The sequence below is a fragment of the Arachis hypogaea genome, chromosome 13, assembly GCF_003086295.3.
Source record: "Arachis hypogaea cultivar Tifrunner chromosome 13, arahy.Tifrunner.gnm2.J5K5, whole genome shotgun sequence".
In the NCBI taxonomy this organism is placed as follows: Eukaryota; Viridiplantae; Streptophyta; class Magnoliopsida; order Fabales; family Fabaceae; genus Arachis; species Arachis hypogaea.
In genome coordinates, this window is record NC_092048.1 from 121,792,639 (window position 1) to 121,806,978 (window position 14,340).

Below are 14,340 nucleotides of genomic sequence, written 5' to 3' on the forward strand. Positions count from 1 at the left end.
ATACTTCCATGTTATATCTTCTTGCAGGTGCCCCTTTGATGACAAAAGGGGGAGAAAAGCTGAAAATTGAAATCTGAAAAACAGAGATGGAAAACAGGGGATGAAATTTTCGTTTGAAAATTCATGATCACCCTTGTTAAAAGAATGCATGTTGTTATTGCATTTGTTTCAAAGTGATTACTGCTGCTGGAAATGCATTTGGCATTTGGTTTATGATGATATTTGACAATGCATTTGTTTTGATTATATGAATGCCTGGTTGTTGATTTATCTTGATGAACATGCCTTTATTGAAATAGGAATATTCTTATTCATCTTGGTAAACATGCTGGCTTGATAATTTATTTTTGGCAGTTCCTTTAAACTGTGATATCTAACAGCTGCCATGCTTTTGATATGATCATGTATGATTCAAAAATATTTTCCTTACTTGAATAATATTGCTCTGATATCTTGACTGGGAAATATTTGAAATTTTTGAACAACATTGTTTTGTACTCAATTGATGTGTGTAATGTTTGAGCAGAAAATCAGTTTATGATATCAAATGAGTTTTGAATATCATCCAAATATGCTCATAAATCAAGCATTTAGCATCATGTAATGAATATGCTAAATAACATTGTTACTTGAAGTTTGATTAAAGTGTTACAGGTTAGTGCTTCCCTTGGTAAAAATGACATATATTAAGGGGGAGCCATGTGACAACTTGAAAGAGGGAGAAATTCAAATCTTCAAAAGGAGTACTCTTACTCTAATTCTTAAATTTCTTTCCATTTCAATTTTAATAATGTTTGTCATCAAGGGGGAGATTGATGAGTTTGGAAAACTCCAATTTAATTTTGATGATGAACAAACGTTATTGAAATATTTAATTACAAAATTATTAATTTGATTTTCATTAAACATGTGTTAATTAATAATTTTGTGATGCAGTTTTTGATTGGGCCGAAAATGAGATTCTGGTGCAAGCCCAATTCAGCCTTGGTATTAAATTATTGTGATCATAGTAGCTGAAACCATTGGGCCGAAAATAAAAAATTTTGGTGCAAGCCCAAATCAAAATTGCATTCAGCCTTGATTAATGTTTCTTTAGTTATGAGGCAGAATTGATTGTTATGTGGGCCAGAATAAGTTTCAATGCTCCAAGCCCAAAATTGTTTCTCATGCTTGATCCGAAAACAATTCATCAGGAAAGCAAATGTTATCATTTGCCATATGTCTTCTAACGGATCTCAAAGCTTGCCACATGATGGATTTCAAATTCACTCAATTATCATTAATAGCATGGGAACTATGAGAGAGATTATGAGTGACATGATTGATTTACTTTGTGCAGCACGCCACTCAAGCTAGGGAAGTAAAAGTTACTTTTTCTACCTAATGGTTTAACTTCATTTAATTACTTCTCTCTCATTTGTTTCTTCTCTCTCATTCATTCTTTCTTCTCTTTTCGGACAATACCCAACAAACCATGAAAGCAAAAATGAGCTACCGAAGTGAAGAAAGAACACTCTACAAGACCATCACAATGATGGCAAGAAAATATAACAAAATAAAAGTATGCTGTGGCTAAGATTTTCACCAAAAATGGTAAGATTTGGTGAGGTAATCTCGAGCTCTTCATACTCAAAAAGAAAGAAGAAGATTCGGCCAGCAAGGTAGAGATTCTTGGAGGCATGGCTTGTCTTTGATTCTGCTCAACCACCACAGGAAGTAGCTAAAGTGGCGAAGTGATGGAAGAGGCAGAGATTGGAGCAGAAGAAGCCATCATCATCATCATGAAGTATCAAGGGCCAGAAATCTATCTTGGAGAGCAAGCCAAGGATGGAGCACTCAGATTGATGAAGGGTGATGACCAAGGAAGGACTAGAGGTAATTGCATGTTGGGTTTTACATGGTTATCTCTTCTCTCTCTGTGTGGCCGAACCGGATCTGTTTCTTAGAGAAGAAGAAGTTGGCTTGGTTTTTTTTTTTTTTTTGGCTTCAAAAGTGGAGGCTTCCCTCTTCTATAAAAAGAGAGAACAACCATTGTTTGGAGCAAGGAGAAATTTTGAGAGTGTAAGGCACAGAATTCTCAGAGCTACCTAAGCTAACAGTTTTCTCTTCTCCTTCAATGTATTATGTTTTGTAATTTTTCTGTTTAATTTTGTCATGTCTTGAGTCTCATGGAAAAAGGCAAACAGTGAGGTTTGTATGAAAAAGCCACAGAGCGAAAAAAGGCAGAGAGTGCAAAATTAAAAGAAAAAGCCATAGATGTCCTTAGAGTTCCTTTGTTCATCTATGTTGTGTTTCATGATTCTGTGGGAATCCCCTTGTAAGTTGGGTTAGCACTTTATAGATTGTAATCAGGAAGATTATAGTGAAATTCTATCATGTTTGTGATGGAGGCTGGATGTAGGCTGCACTGCACTTAGCAGCTGAACCAGGATATATCTGGGTGTAACTTTCTCTCTTCTCTACTCCATTTCTGTTCTGACTGCACAGGAGCTAAAACCGAAAATATCTCGTGTCAAGTGACGAGACAAAAAGAAAAGTCTCGTGGCTGGGGACGAGACAAAAGAAAAAGTCTCGTGGCTAGTCACGAGATAAAAAGACAAAAAGTTTCCAAAGTTGGTTTCAAAGGTCAGCAAGTATTATCAAGCAAAAAGGGGGCTAAGATTCAACTCCCCCTTCTCTTAGCCACTGATAACCATCAATTTATGAAGAAATGACAAGTGCAAAGGAGAAAATACGAGATGCATTTCAAGGAGTTGAGACAAGGTAAAGTGTCTAATTATTTTATTTTTTAATTAATGCATAAGAGTTGTACATAATGTTGAATAATACGTGTAAAGTGTAATTGTAAAATGTAATAACGGCAGAGGTAGAAAAGTAAAAGCCAGAGAGAGTTGAAAAATTTGAATTATGAAAATATTCTTTATTTTGTAACTAATTTATTAATTTTTTTTATGTTTTAGTTATATACCTATTTGGGATATTATTGATGCAAGATGGGGCAACCAACTTCATAGGCCATTGCATGCTGCAGGCTATTATTTGAATCCTCAAATTCATTATAGCTCTAGTTTTAAAATTGCTTATGAGCTTAAGAAGCAGTTTTATGCTTGTATGGAAAGGATGACAGGAAATCCAGATTTAATCACTAAGATGGATGTTCAACTTGAAGATTTTAAGACTCGAAAAGAGTTTTTTGGTAGTAAAATAGCTCAAAATGCAATTTATACTAAAACTCCAGCTCAATGGTGGGATTCTTATGGAGATCAGCATTCAGAGCTCCAATAATTTGCAATTCGTGTCTTGAATTTGACATGTAGTTCATCTGGATGTGAACGTAATTGGAGCGCTTTTGAGATGGTTAGTAATTAAATATAAGTTGCATTTTACTTTTATAAATTTGGTTATTAATTCTTCAATTCTATCTTGTTGTTTGACTAATGTCTAATATTTTTTATCTACTTTTGAAAGGTTCACACGAAAAGGAGAAAACCGTTTGAAAGCTAAAACCATGAATGATGTTGTGTTTGTGATGACAAACTCAAGATTAGCAAAGAAAAAACAAACTAGAAGAAGTCTTGATTATGACTATAGTCTTGATGAGTTGGACTCTGATGAAGAGTGGATTGTTGCCGACGAAAATGGAGAAGAAGAAGAATTAGATGCTCTAATTTCAGATCCTAATTTAAATGATAGAGCAAGTGGTAATAGAGTTGTTGGTGCCTCTAAGGATCCTTTGGCAATTCCTTATCTTGATGATGATGAGTTTGAAGAACTTTTCCAAAGACCTCTTCCTCCTGCTCCTGATAATGATAAAGATGGTAATGCAGAAGTTTGTGAAACTCGTGAAGATTTTATGACTGATGAAGAATAGAATGATTATTAAATAACTTGTTTAGATTTTAGTTAATTAGTTGTTCATTCTAATAGTTTGGTTGGTTTATTTGCTACTTGAATTTATTTTAGTGTCGTATGAACTTGTGAGTTGTGAATTTGTGTTTTGATTTATGAATTTGTGTTGAATTGTGACTTTTAACTTGTTATGGTATATATATTAGTTATAATTCTATGGGTAATTTAGTTTATTTGAGATTTATTTTATTCTCTATAAAATTAGTTTTTGCTATTAAATTTTTTTAAATTTTTATAATTTACGAGTCATATTTACGTTCCGTTTTACGATTCAACGAATTACGATTTTGAGTTAGCACTACCTTGTACATAAATTTTTATATTTATATTTGTAATTTTTATATTTATTTTATTTATTTAAAAAAAATTCAATGATACGTGTAATATTTTTCCCATGAAAATAGTAAAGAAAATATGCTTTTATCTTGTTTTGGTTAAAATCCCGTTACCCTTCAAAATAATATAAAAATTAAAAAAAAAAAAAAAAAAGAAGTGTTTGCTTGAAACGAAATTCAGCAAGCCGGACGTTAGGGTTTGCATCAAGCTAAGAAAGATAATAAAAGAGTAAACAGCAAAGCATGATGAATATTGAGCACTTGGCTTGAAAATTATAAAATAGTAGATTGTAGATTGCCTAATATAAATATTTTCCCCCTTTATTTTGTTGATGCAATTACTAGTAAAAAGCCAAAAGCATAGTTGCTTTTCTCAGGAAAAAAAAGAAAGAAGAAAAGCCCAAATTAGCGGTGACGAACATGATATTCTTTCCCATTCCCAAAACCAAAATCCATATAAATAATATTGAGTCGCATTAATAAGATAGATCACCTATCCATGTTGCAGCATGCATGTTTTTCTATGTGCGCCATATTAATACATATTTGGTTGTTTTGCAACTATACCACTCATATTTTTTAATTACGAAACAAATCATAAGGCCGTGAAATAGAAATATAATCTCAGGTTACGTATTCCCTTTGAAAGAAAATTGAATGACACTGGACCATAATATTTTAGGTATTGCGTTGCATGAGATAGTTTGGCTTGTGGCGATTTTCGTGTTTAGATTTGGTTTTTCTTCCTTCATAAAAAAAAGATGGTTTTCTTCTATTTCTATATACGGATTTATCTGCGTATGCAATATGCATCTACTGTTTGGCAACTACATGCAATATTACGTATGATCAGTGGCATAAAGAAAAAAAAAAAAAAGGTTGTATGATCATCAATTAATTAAGTATTAGTTTGGATTAACTTTTTTTTAAGTGATTTTTTTTAAAAGTAAAATATTTTTATTTATTTTAAAATTTATTTAAATATGTCTTTTAAAAAAATATTTTTATTAAAAAATAAATTATTTACTTTTTTTAAAGCTAACAATACATTATTTTTTAAAAAAATAAAAATAAAAGACATTTTTAATAATTATTTTTTTTAAAAAGTCTTTTTAAATGTAATATAACTTTTGTCTATTAAAAAATAAAAAGTAAATATTTTTTTAAAAGTCAATTCAATCTGGCCCTAAATATTTATATATACTCTACTATATTATTGAAGAATTTTAATTATATTATTGGAGTTAATATTCAATTTAGTTTTTAAAATTAAACTTAAATCAACCTTTAAAATTTTAATCGATTAAAATTGAATTCTAAATTTACAATCTCCAAACACATTTTTGTTAATGATGTGCTGATGATTTGATATATTAGTTTGTCACGCTGATTAAAATAAATGATGTAATTTTATATTGATATCCAATTTTTAACAAAATAATATCATTTCACACACTACTCTCTTTTTCACCAGTGATAGTTGTAAAAGGAGACGTGATTTACCCCCTTCTGGGAAGCAAGGCACATGATCCATTTGCATTAAGGGAGCTCCAGCATCTTCCATTTATAGTATTTAAATATCATCTCGTAATTATTATTATACTAGTATATTATAAAACACATTGATTATGTCACCTTTCTTCAAATGGCATTCAAAGAAATATTCAGTATGCGCGGTTGGAGGAAATTAAAACCATTTTCCAATCTTCTTTCCTACTCCTACACGGATAATGGGTTATATCTCACCCTCAAATTAAAACCACGTGACTGACATATATAACATAACTACTAAAATACAAATCCATATGAACGGTGGATATGCTCTTATGGATGAAGATAATTCTTTTTCCCTGTGCACACAGATCCCACCCTGACATTAAATTAAACTAAATTTATACCAGCCACCTTCAATTTATTTTTGTATTTTGCAACCCCTTGTTTTGTTTTGCAGTTTTGCAGTTTTGCAGTTTTGCTTCCTTCCACTTGATCACATTAGATGTATTGAATCCAATTGCCAACCCTTCATCCAATGGCATAGCCCCCTTAACTGAAAGCCGCAATTTAGTACAGCCCCACTTGCCCATTAATTTCTCCCACTTCCATATATATATATATATATACACAGAATATATTATTATCCCAAACAACAAATTGTTAAACTAGAGGCAGAGGGTTGCATATTCTGCTTGGCAAAAATGTCAGAGCTTCCATGTCCAAGCTATGACATGTACCATTCACAACCCTCTGAATATGGCACCTCAGAGAGTGGAAGTGGAACTGACAGCTTTCACAAGTTCTTTGAGGGATGGGTGGTTGAGCAAAACCAACACCTGAAGGAGCTGGTGGCATCTGCAACAACAGAGCTCACAGATGAGAAGCTTCAGGCTCTGATTGATGGAGTTGTCAAGCATTATGAGTACTATTACGAGGCCAAGTCAAAGTGGGCAAAGCATGATGTTCTGGCCATGCTGTCTCCAACATGGAGAAGCTCCTTGGAAGATGCTTTTCTTTGGATTGGTGGTTGGAGACCAAGCATGGCTTTTCACCTTCTATATTCCAAGGCTGGGTTGCAATTTGAGGCCAAGTTGGATGAACTCCTTCAGGGTCTAAGAACATCTGATTTGGGTGATCTATCAGCAACTCAACTAGCTCAAATTGATGAGATTCAGAAGAGGACAATCGCAGAGGAGAGGGAAATCACAGATATGATGGCAACACATCAAGAAACAGTGGCAGATGCATCAATGGTGGAACTTTCTCATGCTGTTTCTGAGATGTTAAGGGCCAATGAAACTGACAAGGGTGGAAAGAAAGAGGTAGAGGAGAGGGTTGATTCAGCTCTGATGCCAAAGGAGGAAGGATTGGAGGAGATTTTGCAAAGAGCTGATGGTTTAAGGCTTAGAACACTTCAAGGTATTGTCAATATTCTGAGGCCAAAACAGTGCATTCACTTCTTGATTGCAGCTGCAGAACTACACCTCAGGCTGCATGAGTGGGGCAAGAAGAGGGATACAAGCAGAAGGCTCAATGAAGGCACTTCTAGTGATGAGGGTACAACCCATGATTTGTCAACTTCAAGATAACATTAACAATTGCAACTTTGGAACCATTCAGAATCAAGAATTCGACCTTGGATTTTTATCTTATTTTATTTAAGAGACATTTAATTAGGATAGCATGAAAGCAAACTAATTTTTTTTCTATTGTTGTTGTCTGCAATAAACCCAGCAAAGGGGTCTTATTGATTTATGCATCAATTTGAGTTAGACTTCTGCTTAAATATCATGTGATCAATTGCAATATTTCACATTGGCAAAATGTTAAATGAATTCAGGTTTCTGAAACAGACCAAGGCATACTTATGATTGTATTTGCAGACTAATATCTTCTTGTCTTGCAAGAATGCAAAATGAACTGTTACATTGATCTGTATTCGGTAAAAATCAAGACAAATGACATGCTGAAATTCTTGAAATGAAAATGTTTAAACAAATGATATTCAAATATAAAAACCTGATGACTCCTTTCTACATATGGATGCAGCAACATCAGCCTAGACCTGCAATCCTTGATTTTGAAGTATCTTTAATGCCAAATCGCCAACTACTACAAATTATAATAAAATTAGAACTTCGTGAATTTTGGGGGTTTTTTTGGGGTTGTGGGTTAATTAATTAATTAATGGATTTGGTCATTAGTAGTAAAATGACATTGTTTTTTTTTATCGGATGTCCCCGAAGGGACGTAAAATGACATTGTTTGTGTTTTACAAAATCCGATTTTTGGTTTTTGGTTGAAGGAAGATATGATAAAGAGAGGAAAACGGGAGAATTGGGCCCAACATGGAAGGCACAACGATCCAAATAGTTTGACATTTGTTAACAATTTTATTTGTTTATAGTTCTATGTTGAAATTTCAGTCCAAAACAAAAATCTATATAGATATCCTCCAAAAATATTTTCTTTTAGAAATAAAGGTTTTGATTGATAAAAAAAAGATAAACTACACAAAATGCACTCGAATTTTATTATCGACAAAAATATTTTTAAATAATTTAAAAATGTGAAAAAAATTCAAAAAGAATATTATTTTTTTGTAAGTGGCAAATAACTTTTGTATTTAACAAATCGCTTATGCATTTGTTCCAAAATTTTATAGAAATGTTTAGATACATATTTAAAAAAACACATACACAAAATAGGATACAAGTTTGATCTCTATATTTTTAGTTTATTCTTTAAAAATATTATTGGTTATTGACAAAGAAATCACAAAAAATATATCCTTAGCGAAAAATCATTAAATTTTAAGGATAAAAATATCTCATTTTTTAATTATGCTTATAAAAAATCGTATCAAAATTTAATTTTTAAAATATTTTTTGAGAACATATATTTAATATTAGGCATTTTGATCACGTTTTTAAATTATTTGAGAGTGTAAGAATCAGAATTTTTCACGTAACCGTTTTAATAAAATAATAACTTAATTGCCCGAAATAGGTTTGAGAATATAGAAATGATATTTTGAAAATAAAAAGGTGAAATTTGATTTTAATAAATTTTTTTGAGTTGGAAAATGTATCTTTTGCGAAAGATTTTTGTAAAAATGCGTACCGTTCTTAAGCCGGCAGTACCGGCTCTAGTCTGTTCGGTACTGCGTATTTTTGGAAAATAAGATTTTGAAAATTTGATTTATTGTTTTAAAAAGACAAAAATAATTTAGAATTTAAAACCAAGCACTAATCTTAAAGGTTTTTGTCCAAAGTGGACCAAACGAATCTAAAATGCTAACGGATTTGACTGGGTCCAAACCGAGCCTAAGGTCCAGCATATAAATACATATTTAATGAGCTTTTAGCTCATTTAAGCACACCCAAAGAGTGAGAGGCGCTATTTTGAGAGAAGGAAGAAGAGAGGAGAAGTTACTATTCATCTCCTCCTTCTTTTAGCCATATCTTGAGCTATAGAGCTCCATGACGAGCCGTTTGCGACCACGCGTCACTCTCGCCGAGTCCGTATTTCTAACTAAGTTTTGTAGGTAAGAACTCTAAACTCACACTCCAATTTTCTGACCTAGCATTTTCATATTTTTTTGTTATGATTTTTTAGTAGATTTTGTGATTTTGTTTGTTTAGAGGTGATCTAGTATTGAATATTGTTGGGTTTTTTCCCTGACCTCGTTGGGTAAGGTAAGGTCTCACTAAACCCTTGTGTTTAGTTATTTTTGTGAACCCTAGGTTTGATGCTGGTATGTTATATGATGTTTATTGAGGTTTGATGTTTGTTGGAGTGAGCTTGATGGTTTTGGAGATTTGAGCTTGAGTTTGGTGTTTTGAGTTGCGTGGAAATCAGCCAATGTATAGTTTTGGTTTTCTTTATGTAATATGTAATGTTTCGTGACACTTAGGCTAGTGGACCTTAGGATAGGATTGAATGGATGATGATTGATGATGATTATTGATGTTGATTGTTGGTATTTAATGACTATGGAGGTGGATGATGAATGTTGTGATTGATTGTTGTTAATGAGGAGTGTTGATATTGTTGATAAATTATGTGGATTATGAATTTTGATGATGATAAATTGATGCCTGGATTGATAAGTGTTGAAGGAGTTGATAATTTGGGATATTAATATTTGGATGTTGTATAGTTGAATAATGATGGAATTTAGGAGTTTGATGTGATTTAGGTTGAATTTAGATGTTGATGAATAATGATTTTGATGGTGTGGAATAGTGTAATTGGAAAGGTTATTGATGGTTGAGTTTGAGGATTGAATGGTATAGACTTTTGTGTTGTTTTGGCATTGTTTGGGTTGTGAGTAGTTTGGTTTTGAATTGAGAGTTTTGGTAAAGTTAAGTTTTTAGTATTTTTGGTAAAAATGGGTTTTAGGCCACCTTTGGCGGATTATATCTTGAGTTACAGTTTTTGAAATTGATTGAATTTTATATCAAATCATAGATAATTCAAAGAGCTTTAAAACGGTATAAATTTTGTAGAAATCTAAAATTTGTAGAGACAGATATGATCGTTGGAAGTTGGTGTCAAAAATCTGATTTCTATGATATTGTAGAAATTTTAAGTTCTGGTTTGTGTGCGCACGCACACTGTTGTGCGTGTGTTCTAAACAGGGGCCACATTCTTACTTGTGCGTACGCACACAGTTGTGCGCACGCACACCCTGTGATTTTCAGAAAACGTGCGTATGCAGACACTGGTATGCTCGCACACTCTGGTGTGCACACCCACCCTACGAAATTTGCAAGTTGTGTGTACGCACAACATCGTGCGCACGCACACGCTGGAAAATACCTTCTCTTGAGGGCGTTCGCATGTATCTATGCGTGCACTCAAAACGAAAACTTTTACCTTCTGTGTCTACGCACAATTTGTGAAAACTCTCCTGGGAGTGCGTATGCACACTGTCCTATTTTTGAATGAAAACCTTGTTTTTAACCGTTTTATCTTCCCGGCGAACTTGCAAACTTCTGTAACACTTGTTTAAAACCATTTTGCCAGTTTTAGGGTCTTGAATCAAGGGAGAAAATAATAAATGAATAAAAGGGATATTATTTTAGTTATGAGTTTAGAAGATGGTAATTTAGGTTTGGAAAGTTCTGTGGATGGAATAGCTGGAGTATTTGGGCAGAGTGTTAAGGTGATCATGACTTGAGGAACATGAATGATTATGGTTAATGGAAAGAGTATGAATAGAAGTGTGCTATGAGCAGTGGCCTCTGAGATGGGTTATGTAATTGTGATATGCTTTGTTCTCCGTCGTAGGGGCTGTGGCAATCTCCCGCCTACGTTCGGATGTGAGGGTTGAAGCTAGACTTCCCACTCACATTTCTCGCTCATGGAGAAGGTGGTAGGGCACTCATCCCTCGGAATTATTCCTCCTGAGTATGCGTTTTCTCTCTGGTTGCAAGGTGGTAGGGCACTAACCAACGGAATCATGCAGCATCCAGAGGAAGGTGGTAGGGCACTCTCCCTCGAAACGTTTCCCTTTGAAAGGAGAAGGTGGTAGGGCACTCATTCCTCGGAATTATTTCTCCTGAGTATGCGCAACCGAGAGACTAATCCAGGAGTTGCCGACCGGATTTGGTGTCGGGTTTGGCACTATAACCGACATGTGATATCACAGCCAATAGAATAGGCATTCATCATATGCATCTCTTATGGGCTTGTTTGCTTTGATTACTTGCAGTTTTCCTAAATGTATAATATACCTACTTGCTTCTTGAATTACTTACTATATATGAATATTACCTGTGTATTACTTGCTTGTATTATCTGTGATTGTCTGGTACTGAGGAGATCAGGTAGGCGGTGGCGATGAGATCATACGAAGGTTAGGTTGGCGAAGGCTATGGGATACAGCGGTGTGACTAGTTTTAGTTAGAAATCCCCTAAGTTTAGATAACCCTGTTTATGGTTTATCGTTTAATTTATTTATTTTGTTAAGCTTAAACAAGTGTATTGATGTGAAGTTCTAGTATTGCCTTTGGCATCCCGTTACCTTACATCTTATATACTGGGTACTGTTACCATACTAAGAACCTCTGGTTCTCATACCATATGTTGTTGTTTTTATTTTTTTAAATGCAGGTCGTAACCCACCTCCGTAAGTTGCGAGATGGTGACAAAGCAGAGTATGGTTTCATCTTTGTTTTATTATGCTTCATTTTGATATAGTCACTCTCTCATCTTTTGTATTTATATGACCTTGTTGCCTTAGAGGCTTTATTTCTAAAAACTTTGAGAGATAGGTTGTTGCTGTTTTAAACTTCAAAACTCTGTTGTATCCAGTTTGACTAGCCGGTCTAAACTTTGCAGGCTGTGACTAGTCCTCTTTTTATATATCATACTTATATATATGTCTTGTTTAATTTAAGTACTACCTTGTGTATCCCGGAGCTATCTACAAGGTTATATATATATATATATATATATATCAAGGTTGCGAGAACTGGACCGGTCAAAGAACCGGTGAGGTCACTGGTTCACTGGTTCGACCGAGGTTCAACCGGTTTAATTAATATTAAATAAAATTATTAAAAAATCTAAAAATAATTTTAAATAATAAATTATTATAAATATATAAATTTAATAATTTTTAACTTAATAAAATTTAAAATTTCACATAATAAAGAGCAAAACTTCAAGAAAAAAGCTATGTAGAGTCAGCACCTAAGCATAAATATGCAGCATATACATATAGTATTCTTCCATATATTTTTTGAAACAGAGGAAATTTCATTCAGGATAAAAGAAAGACATCTAACATAGCCAAGTTCTGAACATGACTTGGGGCATCTTCCATCCACATGCAATTTGGAGTGGTAAGAGCTAAGGTTGCTAATTCATGAGCTACTCTATTCCCTTTCCTCTTAACATGACTAAATTCCACAAATCTAAAATTTCTAATAAGTGAAATGGCATCAGTAATAAAAGTTCCAAAACAAGAATTAAAACACCTTCTCTGTTTGAGGGCACCCATTACTTCTATATTGTCACTTTCAAGAATCACCTTTGAAAAACAACAATCTTTTGCAAAATTCAACCCCCAAAATGCTGCATATGCTTCTGCTTCATGTGCTTCAAGGGGATAAGGTATTGCCTGGGTTGCTGATGCCTCCATTATGATTCTCATCTCATTCCTAATTACAACACCAACTCCTCCATCAATATCGTGTGACTCATTATGTATTCTTCCATACACTAGTCTTTGAAACAAGACTAAAAATGCACAAGCACAAGCATAAAAATCAAAACCATGTAAATAACATGACACTTATGTCTAAATTGTTAATAACCACAACACCAGCAGCAGTTTAAATACAACACCAAGAACAACACAACAAGATTATTAACAACAAAATACAGATTATTGTGTAATATAAATTATTAACAATTAATCAATAACACAGCAAAAAGAACAATTATTAACACCATAACAAGAACACAATAACAGTCAAAAACACAGCAAAGAGGATTGCAACAGCACACCATTCCATACCATAACAAAGCAAGAACGACTTTCCAATACACAACACAGCAAGAACACGGCAAAGAGGAGAGGACTCACCTACTAGAATCTTCAGCGAGCACGAAAGAGCAGAGGGAGGCGACCACGGCAGAGCAGAGGGGGCTGGAGAAATTGCGACGAGAAAGGTAGAGCAGAGGGAGGGGACCACGGCAGAGCAGAGGGGGCTGGAGAAATTGCGGCGAGCACAGCAGAGAAGAGGGATACCTGCGACGAAGGAGAAGGAGGAGTGACCGACCACTAATGGACGACGCACACGAACGGCAGCTGCGGGACACGGTGGAGGCTGCGGTGGTCAAACCCGTCGCTGCTGTGGCTGTGGAACGCAGAGGCTGCTGGACGCGGAGGCTGTTGGACGTTGTGGCTGCTGGACGTGGAGGCTGCTGGACGCGGTGGCTGCGGGACGCGGTGGCGGTGGGCTGCTCGACTGGTGGTGGTGGGCTGCTCGACTGGTGGTGGTGGGCTGGTGGCTGCAATGGTTCTCAGCTTCTCACTTCTCAGAGAAGAGAGGAGAGATGAGTGGCTGTGGCTTCAATTGACAATTGGGATTTAGGGTTTTCACTTCAGCACTTGCCCTTTTTTTTTAATTTTTATACAAAATAGCGACATTTAGAGGATGCATTTCCAAATCGGAAACCCTTTAAAAAACCGGCCAGTTTGACTGATTTTTTACCAATTTTTTGCCAGGCGATTTTTAGGCTTACCCGGACCGACTAGCTGACCGGTTCTCGGTTATTCCGATTGAACCGGCCGATCCAGTTCGATTTTTAGAACCATGATATATATATATATAATGTCTTGTTCTATCCGTACCTATGCGTTTAGTTATCGTGTGTGAACGCTTCGCGTTTCGTAATTTCGCTTTGCGGAAATTTGAGTGTTATTCCTTCATCGGACTTCTAGTTATGCAAATTCTTGGACAAATATTATATATTATAAGCTATAGAACTGTTGTGGCACTTTGTTATCCTTTATTTTACGGCTAGAGATAAAGTTTAGGGTAACGGGGTGTTACAGAGAGCATTTTTGTTGATAACAAAATTC

General features: G+C 34.7%; 1 protein-coding gene across 1 annotated transcript; it reads left to right on the top strand.

The window, feature by feature from the left end:
• The first annotated feature begins 6,054 nt into the window (after positions 1 to 6,054).
• On the top strand, positions 6,055 to 7,590 carry LOC112733034 (protein DOG1-like 4). Its single transcript, XM_025781886.3, has one exon. The coding sequence runs from the start codon at positions 6,440 to 6,442 to the stop codon at positions 7,325 to 7,327; it is 888 nt and encodes a 295-aa protein (XP_025637671.1). The 5' UTR covers positions 6,055 to 6,439; the 3' UTR covers positions 7,328 to 7,590.
• The last annotated feature ends 6,750 nt before the right edge of the window (positions 7,591 to 14,340 follow it).